This window comes from Cloeon dipterum, chromosome X (genome assembly GCF_949628265.1).
Source record: "Cloeon dipterum chromosome X, ieCloDipt1.1, whole genome shotgun sequence".
In the NCBI taxonomy this organism is placed as follows: Eukaryota; Metazoa; Arthropoda; class Insecta; order Ephemeroptera; family Baetidae; genus Cloeon; species Cloeon dipterum.
Window position 1 is genome coordinate 12,074,761 of NC_088790.1, and position 23,111 is coordinate 12,097,871.

Here is a 23,111-nt window from a genome sequence, read left to right on the forward strand (position 1 = left end):
TGAGAAGCCCCACTCAGCCCCATGGAGGTAGAACGTGGGAACGTGTAGGTTAGCTCTCTCAGCAATTATTATAAGTTTAACTCTAGGTAATGTTCTGGGCAAACGCACAATCAGTTATCTTAAATATAAGGATAACTTCCTTAATAACCCTTACAGTTATCTATATATTTATTTTATAAATATCATATTTATACACCGTATTTACTAAAATAGGCATGAGAAATATTAAGAAAAATATACCAAAGTTGGTCATTTTTTAAAATTTTGTATTTTTATTTCAAGTTTTTACAAAACGTTTTATTTGTTTTATTGTCACAACTCGTTTTTAATAGGATTTAATTGCAAATGGAAATTTTAAAAGCTTTGAAAGATGCTCCTAAACGCGATCTGGCATGAGTATGCTTCACAAAAGAAATATTTTTCAAATCAAGTCTTCTCAGTGGGCAAAAGTCTATATGCTGCTGTGATAGTCAATCACCACGCCATTGCTAACTCTTCTTTCAACTTGCTGTTCCCCTATGTTCTCCTCTGACGTGAAACTCTTGTTTGACATTCCCTCTGCCTGGCTTCTGCTTGCCTCCAATTCTTGCCTGCAGGAGTAATAAAATTATAGAGGAACAATTTAATTAAAAAATCACACTCACTTCTGTTCCAGTTTCCTCTTTTCCCAACAAGGCATAAGACAGAAGGGCTGGTCGGCACCAAAGTTTTCTGACTCTTCAGCTGTTTCTGGAAGATTTTCATTAGCGGTTTCAGGAAGCATCAGGCTGATCGCGCCACCCACCGAGCCCAGCAGCCCAAGCAGCAGAAATGGCAGCAAGGCGCTGAACTCACCCTGTTAAATTCGGGTCACATAATTGTTATTAGAGTGCGCTAAAATGTACAAAAAACTCCCAGAAATTGAAAATATTTGTATTTAAACCACCAATTACTATTTTACTAACCGTAAAAAATAAATCCAATCAAATAAACGGGGACATTAAATTCAGAGTAAATTCTTCTCACCAGATAAGCGATCAATGGGCCACCGAAGGTGCTAAAGTGTCCAGCGATATGCACGAAATTAACTCCCTGCCCGCGCAGTTGAGTGGGAAGCAGTTCAACACAGTACTGTAGACCCGTGTTCATGGCCATCGTGATGCAAAATCGGCCACAGCCAGCCAATATTACTACCGCCAGCGGTGAGCCTGCAAGAAGTCAAATAAAAGCAACGTTATAAATTTAAAGCAATTTATTAAACAAGAATTATAATCAGCGAGCAGAGAGAAAGGAGAGAAAAATTTTTCAATTCCTAAATGATATTTCATTTTGATTTCACTCTAAAGAATTTTTCCTAGATTGAACACGAGTTAAGCATACTTTGGACGGCGGCTGCTATGAGAGAAAAAAACGCTCCTAGGCCCATGGCTAGGAAATTGGTCCACCTGCGGCCCAGGTAGTCCAGGGTGAAGATGGTGAGCAGGTCAGCGGGCAGCTCGAGCAGTCCAGTCAGGGCGAAAGTCACGTACAGGCTGTAATCTAGGTTGCCCAAGTTGCGCACGTGGCCATCGTAACACACGGTCATCAACATCCTGATGTGAAAATGGAACGTGGATATTTCCATGAATAAAAAAATTAATAGCATTTAGAAACAATCCATACCAAGAAACCAATTTTTTTAATCCCTACGTTAAAAAGGAAATGTTGTGCTAATTATTGTAAACAATATTCATGCACGTAGACCAATCATAAATTTAGATTGAACAAGCGGTATTAATTTCATTTAAATTAAAAAATTCTGATTATTTTTTATAATAAAGATGCAAAAAACAATACCAAAGAAATGTGAGCAGGATGACCCTTCGCCTGAGAACCGGCGTGCTGAACAGTTCGATGAAGTTGTGGCTGCGCTGCTCCTTGCTGCTGGCCTCTGCGAACTGCTTGCTGTACGCCCTGAACTCAGTGAAAACCCTCTCCTCGATGGGGCGTCCGTTGACGCTGGCGATGGTGCGCAGGATCTTCTCTGCCTCGGCCACCCTGCCCTGAGCCAGCAGCCATCTGCCTGACTCTGGAATCAACCTGCCCCAGGTTCAGTGTCAGTTTTATAGGGGAGATTTTTTTATTAAATTACCAGGGGGCCAGGAAAGCAATGCACATGGGCAGTGAGGAGAGTATGCTGAAGAGACGCCAGCTCCACAGCAGGTAGGCCAGCCCTGGCAGGGCGACCAGGCCGAAGGTGAGGAAAATCGCGATAGGTAGGTTAGCCACCATTGAGCGTTTAGCCGGACTCACATATTCCAACACTGAAATGACATCGTACAAAAAACAGCCTTCACTTTCAACGAAAAATTCTCATATATTATTCGTCATGGAATTCCTAAGTGCGTGTGGCCCTAATGAAAAATTCTTGAGCCAAGAAAGATGCTTTAGCCAAAATTCCTGGGCCTTAAAAATAATTAAATGCTGTGCGAAAGTGAAAACAAGGAATGCAATTATTGCCGAAATTTTGCAATAATTCACCAGTTGCATAAACCTTAAGTGTTCGAAGCCGCCATCAGATGGCGCCACCGTAGACTTTCGATTTTAAGGCACTTCCGCTGCGATTTCAGACTCAATCTAGCTACTGTGCATTCTTCAATTAATTTGCTATTTTTTGACGTACTGAAAACCAAAAAAAGCAAATTAATTAAAAAAAGCAAAATAGCTAGATTGAGTCTGAAATCGCAGCGGAAATGCATTAAAACCGCATAAAACAAAATTTTTAAGAATGTCTGTGGTTGCGCCATCTGTTGGTGGCTTCAATAACTAAGGGTTTATGCAACTGGTCAATTCTCGACAAAAATGTTTTGTGATCTTGGTGCATGTTAAAAATTCAGCAATCGTCACTAAAACGATTTTTTTTTGTAAAATACAAATTCTACATGTGACTTAATTTTGTGAATATTTTCCAACTTAAATATTTTCAAGTCTCACGCACTAATGATATACATCATCATGAAGCTGTTGTTGTATGTGAGACCGATGCAGAATCTGGCGATGAGGAAGCTAACGAAGCCGTTGGTGAAGGCGGTGGCCACGCCAGACACAAAAGCAATCACATTGCTGATCACCTGTTGAACTCAAAGAGCATTTAGCACGGCTTGAAATGCGCAACTCGACGCACTGACCAGCACTGGAAGACGGCCCTTGTGGTCTCCAAGCCAGCCGAGGATCACCGAGCCCAGCGCTGAGCCGAGAAAGAAGATGGACTGCGCCAGGTTGGGCTTCCAGCTTTCGCCGCAAACCCAGTCTTGCTACAATCGAAAAAAGGCAAAAAAGAGAAAAATAAATCGTGGTTTGGTTTAAGTCGGTCAATTGCGTTTGGAAACATTTCCACACTATATATTTGATTTATTCTGGACCGCACACAGGTTAATTACCCTTTCAATTTAGGCTGAACGCATAAAATTCAAGTTGACGATTTTAATTTTTTGTGTTGCTTTTCTTGAAGGAATGTAGCCGTATGAAAATTAAGCGGTACAAAGCAATGTTTTTGTATAGTTCTGACCGCGGTCTTACCTCAGACACGATAGTGGCGTAGTCGTGGTGCAGGTCATACCTCCAGCCATGTCTACACGGCTCGGTCGGCCACGAATTGTTGGGAAACCCGCCTGACTGCAGGACCTAAATATAAAAAAAGTTTATAATTTTGCTAAGTTCTGATTGAGGGTGAAGGAATAGGAAATCAGTGAAATACCTGTGTGAAATTAACTTTGTACTGGGTGCACTGGCTGGGCTTTGTGTTGCCGCCGTCCAGAGTGTCAAAAGGCACTGCCCAAGATGGGTAGCCACCCTCCTCACCCACATAATGCAGGTCGCTCGGGTCAGAAATGTTGAGCTCTGCCTCCAATTCAGGGAGGGCGCACCAATGTCTGTTTGGATATTGGAACATATGCTTTAAAATAATATGGAAATATGTGTATAAATAGCTAGAGGGTCAGTAACCATCACTCGGTCATAACATTGTTGTAATTGTTGTTCATACAAACAGCCAAATTTGCGCGTCAGATTCTGTTCTTTGAAATTTACTGGCGATCAGTTTTTTTTTATTTCCTACGTTAGTAATGCAAAACGCGTGAAACGGTAAAAGCACTATCTGACAGCTGCCCTAAATAAATAGATCTTTCTTAAGGGATGCATGTTGAGGAATTGTCGGTCGACCTTTTCTCACAATCTTTCACATTTCCAAGATAAATTATTTTCTTCCGGCTGTCCAATAAGTTGTGTTATTTTTATATATCCGGTCGTCACAGATGTTCATTGATCATTTTACATATATAAGTATTAAGTTTGGTTTCTCATTGGTTTCGTCTAATTAACTTAATTACCAATCCATTCCATTATTTATTGTGTAATTTTATTTTATACCTGCTAAAATAGCATACGGATATTACAACTGGAAGACTACGCTTTATGATAATATAGGCAAATATATACACTATACGCTTGTCACGGGAGCCATAATGTATTGTGTAAAAACAAAAATTACCACTGTGAATCGACAAACAGGCTGTTTTGTAAATTCCACGATAAGAGAGTAACTTATTTCCTGCATCCTGAATAGTGAAAAATAAATATGTTCAGTCTGACACTGTGGCGAGTGAGATGAAACCTATAGTTGTACACTTTTCAATAAATGCATCATCATAACGTCGCAATAATGTGCTATACTTTTGTGGCGCATACTTATCAGAACATTTGCAACTCTAGCTTTTGTAATTTGTTTTTCTATGGTTTAAATAAGTTATATTCACCATTATTTTCAACACTGATTATGCAGAATGCGTTAATTTACTTTCCGTTCTAAAAAAATCAGAAAATTTTCTGCAGACCCACAGATAAAATACATTAACTAAAATTAAAAATGTGATTTGCGCAACAGGAATCTTCTGGTAAACATAATATACCCTCGTAAACTTATTTTAAATCTCCAGCATGCACGAAAAAAGTTATTTTGCAAATCAAAAGGCTCAAATATGAAAAATCTTTTAATTTATACACTGCATTTTGGAAAGTACATGATTCATTTTCTACATTACAGAGCATTACATTTCTATAGTTTGATGAAATTCACTCTGTATATACTATTTTTTCTTATACTAAATTAATATTTGTCTAATGCAACCTCTAGAGTATAATATATGGCTTTGCATTCATGTTCAGACAAAACAATTTCCATCAGATACGAATGGCTTTTCTGATTGCGAGTAGCGGGCAAAAAATGGCAAATCGTACCTTGGTGTGAGGGCAACGAAGCTGTGTCCGAAGTAGACGGCGGTGAGCACCAGGTTGAAGGGCAGCGCGAGCACGATCAGCCGCTTCTGGTAGCGGCCGAAGCCGCCGACGTGCTCGAGCACGTCATCAAAGTCGGCCACGCGCATTCCCCGGCCACTGATGCAATTGTGCGAGTGTTCACCTGTGCGGCAACAAACTCAAATAGACTCCCTGCAAATGCCGACAGTAGTTTACATAGATATCAGTAGCGGGCCTTCAATTGAGATATCATAGCTATCTAAAGCCGTGTGCTTCGTGCGCGGACAACATTTCATGATTATATTTCATTGAAGATAAATAAATTAACAAAATAATCTCGAGCTTTTACAACAAGGCCAGCTCGAGAGGGTTGAACTACCCGAAACAGAGTTGTAAACAAAATAGTTAGTTTGTTAGTTATTTTTCCAAAAAGTGATAATTTTCTAAACATTTTCTGGTTGCGTAAATTTGAAGTAAATTATTTCCTACTCTTGTTATTCATACATCCCTGCGCACCTTGCACAAAAGCTCTACAATAATTGAAAAATCTTGTCCACAACAGTTTCCAAACTGCGCGCTTTATTTGTCGTGTTTACGAGTTGTGCATAGGGTTCAATTCGGTCTTGTGCTCGAGAGTGCAAAACACCGGCGAAAACACAGTTGTCCGCCTGTCGATCTAGTTAATTGCTAATTGATCGGACGGCAACAATTGGCGGGGTCAATGGATAAGAAGGCTGCCTAGTTTCCCCCGAATGCAAGCAGCGTGGCCTTTGGCTCGCGCACGCAGTGCCTCTCTTGACGCGAGGATCGTCTCGCGGGTCAACGAATCAATTATCGCTATTTTCCTCTCTGTTCTCGCGGACGCAAAAGAATCTATGCAATCCGACTCATAAATTGATACACCGGTCTTCAAGTGGAAAGTCACGCAAGGATTTTTTGAATGCTCTAACGATTCATGTTAAGGAAGGCCAGGAATGGGAATTATGTGGTATTTCCAGGTTTTTCGCGGGGTTTGCACATTGCCGATTTTCTCTTCGATACGATTAGAAAATAATAAATTGAATTAGTATTTACAAATGTTGACTTTTATTTCTTTCTACCTGATTTTTTTGGGAAAATTAAATAAAATACAGCCAATTTTGTTTGCTGGACAATGCGGCTTTTAAATGAGTTTGGATTAAATAGGTGTTCGATTTTTAAATTTTTGCTATCAGTATTTCATGCTCATATTCTTGACGACTTAATTTGATAGGATGTGGTCACTGAAAATATTTTTTAGATAAGTTATAGAAAAAAATAATCGGATTTTAGACCAAAATTGCAAAACCTCAGATATTTTATGACTTTTTGCGTTACCAAGTTTCAGGAAAAATCAAATCAATTTCAGCCCTCGCTGTAAACAACGCACATAACGATTTATGTAAACCGCGAACAAATCTGCACTGAAAATTATGGGGAAATCCCAAGGAGATTCCCGGCCTTGAGAGAAACGGTCTAGAATTATTTTAATAACTTGAATAAGAGGCTTTTAAATTATATATTTTGCAATGCTTGCTTGTTGGAAACCAGTTTGATAACATTTTAATTGGATAGATGAGATTAAAAGAAGGATTTTTACAAACTTTTTTACCTGGACTTTAAAAGCTCAGAATAATAGATGGTTCTCGTTTCACTTAAGTGGATTGACGAAGGGAAACAATTGAAAATTATTTGCATAGTTGATTATTTCAGTTGGTTGGTAAGTTTTGAATCTAACACAAAATAGACAGAAATACTACAACATGTATTTTTCAGCAAAAACTTCAGCACACCTGCAAATTTTTTTATAGCTGATCCTACTCGTCAATCCACGAATTGTGTTTCATCATTGCAAAATGTGTTGCATTGCAAAGTAAAATAATTTTTCCTGTAAGGAAACGGAGCTACGCTTTTGAAAAGCTAAACATTACAGACAATTTTTTTCTAAACTTTGCCGAAGTTTTGGCTTTTATTCAATATCCTTTTTTAATCTCTACTCTGCATAATATATCCCGTGGGCGTTTGAGCTCACCTGGTCCCGAAAACACCGCCGAGCGGATAACATGAGGCCCGAGTGGCTGAGCTTGGGCCAAATGTGGCCACCTTTTCGCCTCCCCGAACCAAGGTCTCTTATTAAAAGACGCAAGAAGAAATCAGAAAAATTTCATATTCAGTTGACTAAAAATAAATTCAGTTATTATTATATTTTCGAAAGTTAGTAAACATCAAGACGGGAATGAACACTACAATAGAATGAATATTCTGTATAACAATGCTCTCATAATTGATTTCACAAATTTCCTAAAGCTGTGTAGAAAAAAACTGCACACTATCGTGGGCAAGCGTGCGGTTCAACCAATAATAAAACAGAGAGTGTTTTCCTGTGCACAAAGCCAGGTCGGCGTTTGTTATCAGTTTTCTAAATATCAAATAGAACAAATCCCCTTTTGCAAAGTAAATATTAATTTATTGAGAAGAATATGATTTCAGAAATAGGTATATGGCCTTTAGTTTTACTAAAGTAATTCAATTTAATTTAGTGACAAGTAGTGTTCAACAGCTTTGGATCGGGCGTTTTCGCTATTCCGCACACAAAGCGCGCCTCTGTCGCTTCACCCAAGCGTGTTAGTTTTCACTTAAAATTACAAAATCGATACATTCACGGTGCTCATGAGGTAACCGCGTGCAGTACAACCCGAATTTGACCCAGTTACCCCTTGAGCTAAGCGTTGCACACGACCTCAAAAGCTGCGGAAACATTTTTCTCGGAAAAGCAAACAATCAAATATGTGAGCACCGTCTGTCTGTGCCAGTATGTTTACCTCTCAAGACGCCGCGATGGAAAACGAGGGGCGAAAGGCTGCTGACTGAGCGGCGTGCGTGGTCCGGTGCGGCGTCTCCCACAGACTGCAGCCGCGAACGAGCGAGGTCCAAGAGGAGGAAGGCAGCTGCTGCGAAGAGCGTCTCTTCTCGCGTGTGTCGTCAGCAGCGCCGGCCAGCTGCCACCGCACTGCGCCTTTCTCGTCTCACTCGCCCTGCCAGGCGCCGGCCACGCGAGCACGTTGGCCCAGGTCAGCACATTTTCCCGACTCGGATGGGGGTGCAATGCTGCGCAGTTCCGCCGACCGGAATAATTGTTTGTTGCTGATTCGAGCCGTCTCCAAGGACTGTTATTTTGTGCATGCTGCTATTTAGTGCGCCTGAATTAATTAGGTCTAAAAATATTTTGTTTCTTTTCGCATGTTCAATGATTGGTTTCAAAACGGGAGGAGAGAGTGTAGAAAGGCATTGCGTGCGCGATATGTTAGTGCAAAAAGGAAACTAGCTATTAATAGCCATGAAAGAGAATCTCGTGCAAAATTTATCTGTGAGTTCACACTTGCAAAAATTCAAAGATGCATGAAAAAAGGCTTCGAGGATGTAGAAACCCGTGAGTTAAAGTTACATCACAGAAAATATACTTGTCTGAAGTCTGAACGAAGTTCTCCGTTCAATTTCCCCTGAATGTCTTCCCATTTCAAGCCGTGTTTGCGTATCATCACGGGTGACGTCACTGTTTGCGAAAATGTTGCCATCACCACACATATATTGATTTTCGCAGTTGTGTGCCGAAATCGTTTCTTTGTGGCAAAAATATGGCTGTAAAATTAGTGTAAAATTTTTCCTGGCTTGTCCCCAAATAATGAATTCCTTTTTAGAAATAAATAAAGTTATACAATGTTGCACCTAAAAATAACTTGTTTCCCTCCATCATTAAAAGAAGCTTTCGTTTCCATAAAAAGTATCATGATGATCTTAAAAGAAAAACATCGAAATATCTTTCCTTTGGGTTTGAACGTATTGTTCCCTTTTAAAAAGATCGCATATTTTTCAAATTTATTTTGGAAAAAGAGTACTTAATAAAATTTGGAAAGGTAAAACCTACTGTCATTTGATTGTAATTTTAAAGTCACAGATGTAGAAACTGGAACTGACAAAATCCATATGTGAAAAGCACCTCTTTTGTCCCTTAAAAATTAATTTCCTATGGAGCCGATTTTATCTTTTTTTAGATAGTTTTTTTTTGTTCAAATGGCGATTGGAAACTCAGATTAAAATACATCAGATTGTTTAGAGCTCATGTTGGAATGCACAATTTTAGTTAAATAAATGCACCGCTCGGCCGGCAGCTGAATGCTAGTCTAGTTCCTCCCCCATGTGATATTTCACGCAGTTAAAGTTTTAACCCCGACCGTCATCGTCACTAAAATAACAACAATACAACCATAAGCACGTGAATGCTAGACCAAAATAACGTTGATCTGTTCTTGAACTAAATCAACTCTAGGCCAAAATTAATTTGTCAAATTGGCTCTTTGAAATCATCAGCGTAGTGTTTGAAAACAAAACCTATACGTGTGCGTGTGTGTGCAAGAAATGAAAACACAGCATTCCAGTAGAAACATCATCTCCTAAACATTTATTTCTTTGTTGCCATCCAGAATAAAAATATTCATGAAGCGGAATGAGACGTACTTTTACAATCAGTTCTATAGTTTTAAACTTGATTTTGTACATTGAAAGACAGCGTAAAAGTGTCAGGCATGGTGCAGTTCTTGAATATTTATTGCGCTAAATCTGAGTTTAAATTGCTTTTACAGTAGAAAATTAAGTAAATATAATAAATAAATTACAGTTTTCCAACTGATAAAGTTGTACAATTAGCTGCTCAAAAAAGCATGTATCGGAAGACGAGGTGCGAAAAATATAAATTGTCGGCTAAAAAACTAATAGTTTTGTTCGCTTCTTGATATATCAAATAAGCCTCTGCCGGTGGCTGGGAATGCTGGTCGACTCGAACAGTCTGAGGTCCAGTTTGATGGACAGTGTGCCCGACTTCACCTCGCGCAGGCGTAGCGTGTTATTGAATGGACCAGTTGAGGCCGACGTCGCGTCGAACGGAATGTCTTTGATGCGCACCTCAGCTCGACCAAGGAACTCTGCACAAAACACATGAACCGTTTTATATGATTATACACTGATTGCATTGAATAAGATTTTATTGGTTGCTGATGCTGCAGATTCCCTTTATTATTATCATCATAGGATTTTTTCAGTGAGCAATCCCCTAGAAATGAAATTATATCTAACTGCTGTTGGTAAGTAACAAAGATCCATTTCATCGCTTAAAAATTTTAAATAAGACATTACGCAGAAATCTATCTAACGCGCTTAAATTTTAAAAATTAATAGATTATGTCCAGGGAAACGGATTTATTTTTAATGGAAACAATACGTCCAAAAATATTTAAAATATGTTCAGCAAGAAGTTAATTGGAAACTGAATAAAAATTAGATAAAAAATCAATCAAAAGAGATGTTTTGGGCAGTGCTTTCTTAACTGCTAATTAGGGCAGAGACGTCTTAAGTCTTTTACTCTAACCCGAAATTTTTGGAATCGGTCTCCGCGGCAAGCACAGTCCACTACTTGCTAAGGATATATGATAATTTTTTTCTTGCGTATTTTCATTATTATTTTCCCTCCAAAAATACTTGCTCACCATTTGGTGCGAAGTAGCCTTTGCTGAAAACGGTGAAGCACAGAACGTCCTCGTTGAGGTCCTTGATGAGGAATTGCATGTTAAAGTTCCACTTGGGATTCGGACCGCTAACTGCGGGAGTCCGCTTCTCCTGAGATCCCATGCTGACATCGCAGAAAATGTCACTCTTGCCTGTTGCGGAAATTTAGAAGAAAAGCTCAAATTTCAACGCTTGCGAAAGTTACCTGAGGAACCCTTTGAGCCAATTTGCTCCCCAGAGACATGCAAGATTTGGAGAGAGCCCTTAGGAGGGCGCTGACGAACTATAACAAGCAGAGAAAAGAAGAAAAATGCAGAAAGACGAGCGTGCCAAAAATGTTAAATTACATTGTTAGAAAACAGTGCCTGCAAATATTTCTAGTGAGGTTAGTAACAAAAAGAGATTAGTTTCACGCAGTCAGATAATGCCATGCTTAAATCGGAGATTTTTACCAGACGATTGGCTTAGGGTGTCAGCGTCGATGACGGCTATCATCACACGGCCTATAGCGCCAAAACTGCTTTTCTCTGAAATAGTCAATCGCTCGAATTCTTAAGTTTCCCGTTATTAATCAGAGCTGAATTTTAAGTAACAGCCACGAGTCTGAATGAAAGCAGATCAACAATTTTCCAATTTATATACCAACTTTTTTAGCTGATGTACCCCAGGCAAAAGCAAAATACTCACTTGATTGCTGACGCAGAAGGAAGCTGCTCTCCTTTTCAAGAAAGGCCGATTTGGCCTCAGTTAGGAGTCGAAGCCAAAGACTCCGTTCTGAGTACGACGGCGCGTTCAGCAAGTAGCTCCGGTTGTCGTCCTGCAGCACAAGCTCCTCGTTCTCGTTGCCGGCGCTGAACTTGATTTCGTTTAAGAAAAACGGCTGTTCGACAATAAATGACTTAATGCGCATTTGAATATGGTGAGCAGCTTGCTAACCTTCTTGTAGATCTTCATCGTGATGCCCTTGTGCCGCTCGAATGAGAAGGCAGTACTTTTGAGAGGTTTGTTGGGACTCGCAAGGAGGAGGAAGTCATTCATCAAGAAGCCAACTAGCTCTCGTCCACTGTTAACCTGTGAGGAGAAGAATAATTCAACCCATCAGCACTAGAAATTTAAAGGTCATTGACGCTACCTTTTTCAGGACACCAAAGTGGATTAACTTTCTCTGTCCGAGCATGTTGGTCAGGGAGTTGAAGACGAGTTGTTCTTCGAGTTGGTCAGCTTGCACGTTGCGCTGCAGCCACTCCAGTCGATCAGAGTCCTCCCTCTCGCGCACCCCTTCGTTTACAAGCGTGCAGAATTCTTCGGCGCTGGCCATTGCTTCTTCTAGGTTCTGGTGGTCTGGGTGGTCTTCAGGTGTGTTTTCCAGAATCTAAGTTTCATGATTGTAATTAATTTTATGACCGGTTTTTGCATAGCTCAAATACATAGGGATTAGAAATTTTAAAATATTTTTCTATTATTTTAAGATTAAAAAAGATTGCAATGTAAGGTGATTTTTAATTTTTTTTTCTTTGAAACCTGTATAAATTAACTAAAACGGTTTGAACTTTGCACTAAATCAGCTCACTTGATTCAGAATCATTTTTCAGGAGTCTTAAAAGTAACGTTTGAACAAAAGTTAAATATTTCGTAGAAAATTAAAATCATATCTGACCGTAGCCCATTTTAAAAGCTCTGTGAATCTTCAAAGTTTTTCTGGCTATTATTTAAAATATTTTTCTAATTTAAGATACAAATTGCTTGAGATGATTTAGAGTGAGGCTTAAGTATGAAAATTAAATTGAATTGTGCTTATTTGACATCTTATAATGGCACACTTTGTATCAATTTTCTTTAATACACATCTTAAAAAGTCAATTCCAACGTGAAAATAATTCCCATTACTTGAAGCTGTCAATTGTTCCCATTTTTATCAACAACCTTTTTGCGTTGCATTGAGTATAGCATCCCTTAATATAGAACGAGTATCTTTTAATTGAGATAACCTTTTTGATGATGAGGGGATATTTAGTGATCCTCTGCATGGGTTTGATGAGAAACGAGCTGAGGGGCAGACCCTTGGCCACAGATTGAATCTCGCACTGCCGCACAAAGCTACGGAACTCGGGAGTATTTTCCGTGTGGTACTGCAGCAGGTCGGCGGCGCGCAACTGGCAGCTGAAGAAACGTGCGTACGCAGCCATTCGAGGTAACTGGAATTAAACATTTAACAACTATTTTGTTGGTCAAACAAATGACTTTTTTTATCTCCACCATGGTTTGAAGCTTCTAATCAAACCTGAGAATTTCGTTCGTTCATTTTCGAAAATTTAATTTGGTAAATTATCACTCACGTTCTCGCACAGAATGTCACCTATCATGCGAATTTCTCCTCCAGGACTCATGTCTCGACGCACCCTGAGCGCACTGTTTGACAGGTTAAACTTTATATTTTATCTAGATGAACCTAGCGAGTAGAGGTGAACCTTAGGAAGACGCAGTTGCACTGCAGTATGTCCTTCCAGTTGACGAAAATTTTCTCCACGTCCTCCTTGCTGATGACATTTGACTCCAGCAGCGGCTTTTCAAACGCCTTTCCAGCACCAGAGCAAAATCCAATTTAACGAATTCCCCAAGTCAAGTTTTGATTGTATAAAAATAATAATAAAAGGAAAGTTTGCCCTTTCATGTCAAAAATGCACTAACTGTAGCAGACTCGTAAATATTGGAATCTTTAAAAGTATATACCTCGTGGACGACAGTCATGTCGTTGATGTAGCTTTGCTCGGTCTCGATCAGTTCGGTGATGTAGCCCTGTCTGGCGCGTTCGGGGCCACTCATCCTGGCTGCGAACCAATGACTGACATTTAGACACCGGCAGCGCCAATTTGTCTGTTCTACGGTCTGCGCAAATAGGACAAAAGCAGGGCTTTTTGTGCATGGGGGGGGGGTGGCGTGAGAGAAAAAAATCCAGTTTTGTTTCAACAAGTAATAATTTATTTCGTTACAATTTATCATACTTTAAATAACGTGATGGAGCGGAAAAATATAATAATGGAATGGTCAATGTAAAGAAATTATCAAATAAGAATCTCGGTTTTCGCTCAAGGAAAAAATCAGTTCGTTTTGAGTGAAAATAATCATTAAAGGGTAATGTCGCCAATACACTCGGTTTAAAATAAAAGCGGGAAATTTACATAGAAACGAGAAAAAGATCACAAAGGTTGCGAAAATCACCAGATCTACATCGATACACATCATCATATTAATAACCTTCAACTACAGCAGTGATATAGTACTCAAAACTTGCCCCGCCTCTATTTGATAATTGCGGAGCTCCCTAAATACTTTTGTAAGCTTAATATTTGAGGTTATTTTCAGCTTTTATAACAGTTTTCACGAGACAAACATCGAATCTGCTCAAAGTTGCAACCAGCTAACAGTGGATAAACGTGTGTTTACTATTGATTTTCATAAATTCTGCAGCAACTCAACAACATATTGGTCCGTGGCAACAAAAACAATTTTAAAACTCAGACGGCACTGATTGAGGTTAATACTTTTATAAATTTCAACCATATATCAGAGCGTTACTCGCTCACGTCAGACACAAGAGTGAAACTAGTCCAAAAGCCGAATTACAAGAGAGATAAATAGAGAGAAAGGTGGAGTTGCCAGGCTGAGAGTTTCCCATCTTCCTGCCGAGAAGGCCGAGCAGTCTCTTCAGGTTCCTTTTTGTGAAGGCAAGCACAGAGAGAAAAATGCCAAGTCAAAGTAAGTCAGCATATCAGAGAAGGCGAGAATAAGAACATTCTAAAGCGAAACCAAATGAAAACGTGTGCGCGCGTAAATAAAAAAAGCCCTGCATTTGCGTGTGTACGGGGCAACCCAAAAAGGGTGCTTTTCAGACTCAGCAAGGTGGCGGATACTCACAGTTGTCCGTCGGAATAGCGGAGACATAGTTGCTTGGGAAGAGGCCTGACAAGCCGTGCAGTTCACCCTTCCACCATGAAGGGTCATCGCGAGAGGTCACCGTGATCACTTCGTCTTTTTCGAAACTCAGCTCGTCAGAGTTCTGAGCCACGTACGAGTACATGGCGATAACCCGATCTGAGAAGGACAGAAAAGTGTTAAGTGAAATTTAAGGCTGATTTGAACTTTCAAGGAAACTCCGAGTTCCTTTCAAAACAACTGTCTTGAATTTTTTTGAAGAATGTTTACGATATTTTTTATGGTTTTTTAGTAGCTAGCTTGTGTCTTACTGACAAATTGAAGTATTTTTATAACAATACTTAGTAGAAATTTTTAAGAGTAAAGATTTATTTCAGATTGTCAAAAATTAAATTTAAAATAGAGTTTTTCTGTAAGTTACGTACAAAATAATTGCAATACTGTGATAAAAATTTAACTGGATATAGCAAAAATTATCAGCTTTTAGATCATATAAGTATATTTATATTTTTAGTGTAATTTTACTATGTTTTGCTAGAAAGATGAATCTAAAATTTAAAACACACCTTTTCCTGGCATCGGACTAGGCGTGTCCCTGAACTTGGCTGTTGGCGTAGTGCGGCCGCTGGCAGTGCCTGACGAGACGAGGAGCTTGACGTAGGATGCGGGGAACCAGCCGACCTGGCGCTTCTTACCCTTGGCCTGCAGCTCACCTTCCCACCAGCCGGTTGTGGTCTTCTTGCGCACCATCACTAACTGGCCGCGGTTGAGACTGAGCTGCTCGGTACTGGTCGCCTTGTATGGGGCCAGAACCTGAGCGATTTCTGGTTTCTTGCCTTTGCCCTGCAAGGCGAGACACATTGATAATTTCCGAAATAGCTACACTCAGGTCAGAATTATATATACAGCCAAAATAATGGGAATCAGAGAGATAAGGTGCAGAAATACAGAAGAGTAAGAAGAGGAAATCGTAGATAAAGATCTCAAAAATTTATTTAAAAAAATTTTGACGGGAGAATATTTGGATAACCTATCCAAAAAATCATTACCAAAAGTTACCATGCCAAAGAATTTTCCAGGCTACTCATTCTCACAGAGAGCAGGATGCAGGGAATAAAAATCGTTCCTTCATTTGTTTTACTGATAAGAGTACCTTGCTGGGCGACTTAGGCCCGAAAAATTCTGGCGGAAATAGCGTGTTCGGAGACATCATGGACAGCTATTGATAGCAACAACCACAGTTGGTTACTGTCCGCGAAATTACTCTTGGACTTAAGCGTTTCATTCAGTTTAGTAAACTTTTTAAATAGAGTTCGAGATATTGACATGTTTTTCAGATTTCTCCCTGGTTCTTAAGAGAGAAATAGAGAGTGTACCAAACGCCCAAGTCACAAAGTTAAATCAGTTTCAGAAAATAAACTCAAACTTACCATAGGCAGAGGTGACTTAGACCCAAGTGAATCTGGCGTTGTAACCGACTCAGTTTTAGCCTGTAACGGCAGTCAAAACGGTTAGTCACAATTCATTTCCAGGGTGTTATTACAAGAATTAGAGAAAAAGCAGGGAAAGCAAGCACAATACCTTAAAGTTTTGCTGCTCGGTGATCTGCTTGACTTCGTCATGTAAAGCAGACTTTTCAGCCTGGGTCTCCTGGGAGGCCGCAACCGCAGCCACAGCGGCGTTGATATCGACTCCCGTGTTCTAGACACAAATCGACACTCGGGGTTAAGCACTACTAGGGTAGTAATTGCTAGCACATGGTTTGCTGAAAAATTAATTTCAGTTTTCTTTTCCTACACAACATTAAAATTGTTGTACAGGCTCAAATTTCTGGCAAATTATTTATTGGTTTAAAAATTTAAATCAAATTTACTAGAAGTAAATGCGTTCAATGAAATATTGTAATCGCTTCTTTTTTCCAGAAATAGGGAATAGGATAACATAATTTCAAACTAAATTTGGTTCTTCGAATTGAAATTTTCGACTCGTAGTTGCTTTAAAATAAAGATTTTGAGATTTAAATTTTTGAACTGAAAGTAAATTTTCTGCTGGCATTTAGTTGGCACACAAATAAAACTGTTAGTTTCAATCTAGCGAAAATACAAAGGCACAACATAACTGCAAATCAATAACTTACATCAGGCTGGTCAGGCGCTTCCTGCGTCTCAATAATTGAGACATAGCTGGCGGGGAACAGGCCGGTCTTCTCTCCATTGATTGTTCCCGTCCACCACTCACCGTCCTTCTTTGATACCAAAATAACTTCACCCTGGTTGAAGCTGAGGTCTCCCGACTCCTCAGATTGGTACGGATACATCGCCATGTAGTACTCTGCAAAAATAAGGGTTTGAACCTTGCAGGCAAGTCAATGAATTCAATGGAACGAATTTTCAAAGGCTTATGTGCTTGAAGGGGCGGTATAATGGCACACCATTTTAACTCACATCACTGGGCTATAAAATCAATTGAGAGATCGATATATAAATTCCACAACTTTTTGAGCCCTCATTGAAAGTTAGCAGAAAAAGAATAGCTGCTTCTTCAACATCATAGTGGGTTCACTTATTATGTTTTAGAATTCAAATAAAACATATTTGAAAGCCTAATTTGTATTAGTTTACCTCCAGCTGCCGCGATTGAAGGTGTTGAGTCCTCGATCTTGACATACGAGTTGGGGAACCAACCTTGGAGGCCATTAAGCTCGCCATAACTCCACTGGTCTTGCTGCTCATGCACTGTGATGACGACGCCTTTGCTGAAGTTCAAGTGGCTCGCCTTCTTGCCCTTGAATGAGTAGAGAGTGCGAGCGAACACGTTTGGCATTGTCTGACCAGTGCCCAGGGTGGGAGTTGACACGGGATCGACCACCGCTGGACCATGGTCCGTCAGGGATCCATTGTCACTTGTTGTCTCAGGCACCTCAGCGATTCCCCTGTGGATAGAGAGGACATGAGTCAAGTCTGTGAATGGTTCATTATTTCAAACTAATTTTAAGGAATTGATTAAATAGCAAGCAAGACAAAACCCCCTTTTTTATTTCTTTTTCATTTAGTGCTTAATTTTCCTTAATTGTGTGCCAATGGGAGAAGCCATTATAAAATCGGTTGGTACACAAATTAGTGCATGAAACATCAAAATGAGTGTCAAGTTTTAGCTTACTCCAGTGGCTTGCGCTCTTCGGTCTCGACAGCAGCCACATTGCCATTCGAGACCACCTCCGTGTCTATCCTCTCAACGTATGACTCGGGGAACCAGCCTGTTGAGTCCCTGATTTTTCCAGCCAGCCAGCCAGGTTCAGCGTTGTGGTCGTCTGGTACAAGGATCACGTCTCCCGGCTGGAAGCTCAGCTCGTCGGGGTTGCGTGCAACAAATTCAAAGAGAGCTCTGTATCTTGTCATGCCAGGTACAGCTGCGAGACAAAACAAGTATTAATTTAATATCTGGTTTCAGAATGTAGAAGCATAAATCCTGACCTTCAACCGGAGTCGCCTCAGGTTGAGGAACGGTGGTGGAGGACCAAGTTGAATCAGTATTCCAGGTGTTTTGGTTCGGCTCCTGCGAGGTCCAGGTGTTAGTGGTGCCAGAATCGCCCCACTGCGCGTTGTAGTCATCTACAACGCGGTTCTTCATAATGCACACTTTCTGCCTCTTGTCTTCAAAATCTGGATAACTTATCTCGCATCGATCGATCAGACCTTTCAGCGTCTTCCTGAGCTCAGCCAGAGCCTGGTTGTTGTTCTTGATGTCTTGCCTCTTCTGCTCGTTCTCCTTATCCTGCTCATTAAGCTTATCCTGCATTTGCTTCAGAATGATCTGAGAAACGTAATTCACGGTAAATATTCTGAACCACAACTTCCTGCAAACACCACTAACTTGTTTATTATTAAACGCGTGGTTAACATCAGCGCCGTCAACGGCAGAGTTGGCCCTGTTCCTCGCGTCCATTCGAGCCTTCTCCTGAGACAGATTAACTAACCGGTTGTTTTGCTCCCTGCAATAATTATTCCAGAGTCTCTGTCGCATTTCAGCAAAGCATATTTCACCTCAATTTAGCCTTGAGAGCGCTCATTTCAGCCATACTTTCGTCGCGGGTGGCGCGCATCCCGTCAATCGTTGTTTTCACAGCTGAAACGGCAGCTCTTGTCTCAGATATCTTCTGTGATAGCTCCCGCACTTTCTCGCTCTGGAAGGATTTTTTTTAAAACTTAAAAAATAATATTTACAAATTACGTAAAACTAATAAAGTGATATTTTTTCATGGAATTGAAATATAATTATTATACTTCGATTTTTAACTATAAAATGAGAACAATTAATGGCGAAAAAAATATTTTAAATATCTTTGCCTTCTGAGAAAGCTCGATGCCCAGGTTCTGGTTCTGCGCCTTGAGCTGGAGCACCTTCTCCTGTTCCTTCTGGCGCTGCTGCTGCAGCTCCTGGCTGCGCTGCTTCTCCCACTCAAGCTGTCTTTGACGTTCCATTTCCCTGCGGAACAAACAAGTGAATCCTCAGAAGAGCGAGGCACAATTCAATAGCCTACTTCCTAGCTGCCTCCTTCTGCTCCTGGGCCCTGCGCCGCTCCTCCTCCTGCTTCTCTTCCTGCTCCTTCTGCATCTGCAGCTGACGCTCAAGTTCTTCTTGCTGCTTTCGCTCTTGCTCCAATCTGGAAGTTAAATTAACGTTAAAATTGCGAAAAAAAGAAAAATATATTCATAGTACACATAAATTTAAATCAAAATTGGAACATGATAAAAAAAACCACTGCGTTTAGAATAATTGTACCTGCTTACCTGCTAGCGTTAAGAAATTTCAATTAAAATCGATCTTTTTCAATTAAATATTTTTATGGATCTATTTAAGATTCAATAACAATTGTTCAAAGCTCCAAAACTGGTTTAAATTTTGTATTTAAACAATCTACAGCCAGTAAGTTCAGATCACGATTTACATGAATCATATAAGAGAGCAACCCATCAAATCCCAAAGTGTTATTCTATTTTTTAAATCCATTGCATCTCACCTCAGTTTCTCTCGCTTTTCGTGTTCCTCCCTCTCCTTTCTTTCCCGCTCCTCCTGCTCTTTCTTCTGCACCTCAAGCAGTGCCCTCCTGCGCCTTTCCAGCTCAGCCTGACCCTTTTCATAGTTCTTCTTCCTTTTGTCTTCAAAAGAAGCTGTATGTGATCACAGGTTAGAAGAAAGTCCTAAATAACAAATAGGGATTGAAATACATTGACTGGTTGGGCTGCCGAGGTCGCCATCTACACTGCCAGGCCCTGACTGGATTCCGGTGGGTGTGGTGGTGCCACTGACGGCCTTCAGGCTGCCGACGCGACCCCTCCGGAAGGAAGGTGGAATAAGGTCGAGCGGCAGCGCCTGAGGAATCTTCTCGCCTTTACTGGCGATCTCACAGAGGTGCATCGAGAGCACAAATTCGTCACAAGAGAGCCGTCCGTCAGAGTCCAGATCAGAAAGAGCCCTGATAGAGGTTTGGTTCAAATTATTTCAAAGAATATTGCGAGAATTTACCAGATTTGGGCGAGGGTTGCCTGTGGGAGGCGCCACTGGATGAGAATGTTCCTGGCCTGTGGGCCAGTCAGGTGGCCGCACCTTGTCCTGTCGTTCGAGTTGAACACCTGAGTGTACCTGCAAAAAGGAAATTAAAGTTAATTTTTAATTTATCTCGTGGGGAATTTCCAGGAATTATTCTTAGCTCTGTTAGATTGAACGCAAGTTTTAGTATTAATAGAGTGCGTTGAGGTTAAATTTTGCTGAAGTTCAAATTTAAGTATTTTTATGTTGATACTGTATATATTATAGTTAACAAGCTGGCTCCTTTTTTAAGGATTAAATTAACACTTTATATAGGGATCAATTTAGACTTTTTCTTATAAATCAAATCACACAACGGAAACTAGATGAATTTTCCATCATTAGGGTTGGACCATTTTTAGGTCAAATTGGCAATGGTTTACTGGCACTGGAAAATTTCAGCTGGCGTAAACGCGAACAGCGGATGAAATCAATCAAAAATACACAGCGATTTTTTTAATTAAACATAATTGCGGCTCAGTGCGACGTGATATTACTTTGTGATTGATCATTTTAGCATTTTTTTCACTAATACTGTTCGCTCTTTCTTTCTTTGAAATCTTCTTTATTTAATGTACTTTATTGTATTTGACAGAAGCAAGAACAAACAAGAACATTAATTAAATTTCCCGTTTTAATAACAAAATAACTATTAATGATAGCAACTTAAAAATGAATCAAAAGAAGCTTAAAAAAATGTTACGATTTTCGAGAACCAAAAATGTTTGTCATGTCAATCATTTTCAAAGTATTTAGAAGTCTTCAGAGGGGATTTGGAAAAACTTACAAAGTTTTAGAAGTTGGGAGATGGAAACAAGAAAATACAAAATGATGGTTTCAGAAATTTTTTTAAGTGTGTTTTTTTAAATGAGATTTAGGCTCGTTAGTACAAAATTCAAAATTAATGACAAAGCTCAGAAATAATAAATATTTGATTGTAAGAGCAAAATAAAGGCAAAAAGGGAGCTGTTGAAATAAATACAAGGGAATGCTTGTTATGTGATGAAAGTTAAGCGTATTGATTTCTGTCTTGTACCAAAGCAGGATCAAAAACTCCTCACTCGTTCGCAGAAAACAAGCTAATTGTAAGCAATTGGTACAGTTCAAAATTATTACCTTAGTTTTGACTGGTGTGGCACGGACCATTCCAAGGGCGAATTGAGATCAACGCTGACCACCGACCCTGACCGCTGTTTAGCGGCCTCCGAGGGCGGAGGGACCATTGGCGGTACGACTGGAGCAGCCATAGGAACATCTACTGTTGGTGGCGACATCAGGGGCGGAGTGCCCAAACTAGGCTGCGGCGGCAGAACAGGGGGATGGGCCACCATAGGGGCGACCATCGGGACCACTTGAGGAGCGCTCATTGGGACAACCATTGGAGCGACCTGTGGGGGCATCTGCGGAGCAACCATCGGTTGAATGCCGGGCATCATCATGGGCTGGACCTGCGGAGCCATCGGGACCATGCCTGGATGAGGAGCGACCATTTGGGGTTGTTGGTGCATCACCATACCCGGCCCATGAGCGAGCACAGGGGCCGGTGGTATGATTGGCGGCTGCGCCATCATCGGAGGCACGGCAGGAGGAGTGATCTTTGGGGGCGGCGGCACCTGCGGTGGCGTTCCGGCGGCCATCGGTGGGGTGCTAACTGCCGCGAGGGAGGTAAGCAGCGACGTGGGCAACGCGCGGGGCACTTCGACGCCCTTCAGCTTGAGCATGATCAGCTTACACGCGATGCTGAACTCATTGATGTCCATCTTTCCATCAGCGTCTCTGTCCGCGAGACCCCTGAAAATTTTATTCTGACGTCAGCAAGCTGTTCTGCGCTCTTTGGGGTGTTGCAATGTCATACCAAATGAGGCCGAGAGTCTGTGGCGGCAACTGCGACTGGAGCAGAAAGCCCTTGGCCTGATCACCAGTGATGTGGCCGTTGATTGGCTTCAGGCCATGGAACTGCATCTCGAAGCGCTCTCTTTCCTTAGGCAAGATGACCCACGGGTCAACTGGCATTCCTGCAACTAAACAACCATTTTCAATCTCTAAGAGATCACCCAAGGCAATGCAAGAAAGTAGGGTAGGTTTGTGCATGCAAATGAGAGCCTCTGCTATTTTTAAAAATATTTTTTCCCCAAATAGCTGATTATACTTGCCTGCCATAATGACGAAATTCGGTCGTTTATCGGATAAGTCACTAAAACAAGGAAATTGCACAATTATTCACAGCATGAAAGACGAATAATAATAGATAAAAAGCGGCGTTTTGACAGATGAAATTGCCTTTACTGTGTCATATTTTAAGGGTCACTCAATCACTGAAAACCGTACATACACCGAAAATATTTTTTACGGGCAGTTTACCTGCTTTCGTACTTTGAAGAATTAGGCTGATTTCATCCTGATTTCGAGGATGGCCTGAGAGAATCAGCAGTTTTAAAGGGCACCAAATACACCCACTTCGCAAAGTTGTTAATCGATCGACTCACTTGAGAGAATTTCCAATGCTGCCACCGTCCAAATGAAGAATAAGTTGTTAGGGAGTAAAAAGAAAGTTTTAAGACTGGGACTCATTCAAGGAAACTAAAAATAAGATATAAGGTACTTAAAATATAATTACGATTTAAAGAAAAATTAAGCACGATTTAGAAGATATCTCAACTTTTACAATTTTTAAATTCTGTTGGATAAACTGCAAATTTGTAATAGAAGTTTCGAGGATTAGGCGCGTGTATAGCTGTGAC

General features: G+C 40.5%; 2 protein-coding genes across 4 annotated transcripts; both read right to left on the bottom strand.

Moving 5' to 3' along the window:
* Positions 1-271: 271 nt before the first annotated feature.
* On the bottom strand, positions 272-8,324 carry LOC135946441 (solute carrier family 22 member 1-like). 2 transcript variants are annotated; one of them, XM_065494656.1, is made up of 12 exons: positions 8,112-8,270; positions 5,254-5,434; positions 3,716-3,890; positions 3,538-3,642; positions 3,147-3,272; positions 2,957-3,089; positions 2,111-2,282; positions 1,816-2,058; positions 1,360-1,571; positions 1,006-1,187; positions 645-835; positions 272-590 (listed from the first exon to the last, which is right to left on the bottom strand). In XM_065494656.1, exons 2-12 carry the CDS (start codon positions 5,397-5,399, stop codon positions 452-454), a joined length of 1,824 nt encoding a protein of 607 aa, XP_065350728.1. In that variant the 5' UTR covers positions 5,400-5,434; positions 8,112-8,270; the 3' UTR covers positions 272-451. The 2 variants fall into 2 exon arrangements, with proteins under 2 accessions (XP_065350728.1, XP_065350727.1); XM_065494655.1 differs by having other exon boundaries at positions 274-590; positions 5,254-5,463; positions 8,112-8,324.
* Positions 8,325-9,719: 1,395 nt separating this feature from the next.
* Dap160 (dynamin associated protein 160) lies at positions 9,720-22,879 on the bottom strand. 2 transcript variants are annotated; one of them, XM_065492526.1, is made up of 30 exons: positions 22,732-22,879; positions 22,524-22,564; positions 22,226-22,391; positions 21,487-22,161; positions 20,308-20,424; positions 20,010-20,257; positions 19,802-19,952; positions 19,322-19,444; positions 19,128-19,266; positions 18,825-18,964; positions 18,655-18,772; positions 18,255-18,594; positions 17,941-18,190; positions 17,403-17,713; positions 16,919-17,112; positions 16,363-16,482; positions 16,212-16,271; positions 15,348-15,624; positions 14,764-14,940; positions 13,579-13,676; positions 13,317-13,423; positions 13,185-13,257; positions 12,837-13,043; positions 11,981-12,220; positions 11,785-11,919; positions 11,536-11,728; positions 11,301-11,375; positions 11,054-11,131; positions 10,830-11,000; positions 9,720-10,268 (listed from the first exon to the last, which is right to left on the bottom strand). In XM_065492526.1, the coding sequence occupies exons 2-30, from the start codon at positions 22,528-22,530 to the stop codon at positions 10,084-10,086; spliced, it is 5,175 nt and encodes a 1,724-aa protein (XP_065348598.1). In that variant the 5' UTR covers positions 22,531-22,564; positions 22,732-22,879; the 3' UTR covers positions 9,720-10,083. The 2 variants fall into 2 exon arrangements, with proteins under 2 accessions (XP_065348598.1, XP_065348599.1); XM_065492527.1 differs by lacking the exon at positions 11,301-11,375.
* Between the last annotated feature and the right edge of the window lie 232 nt (positions 22,880-23,111).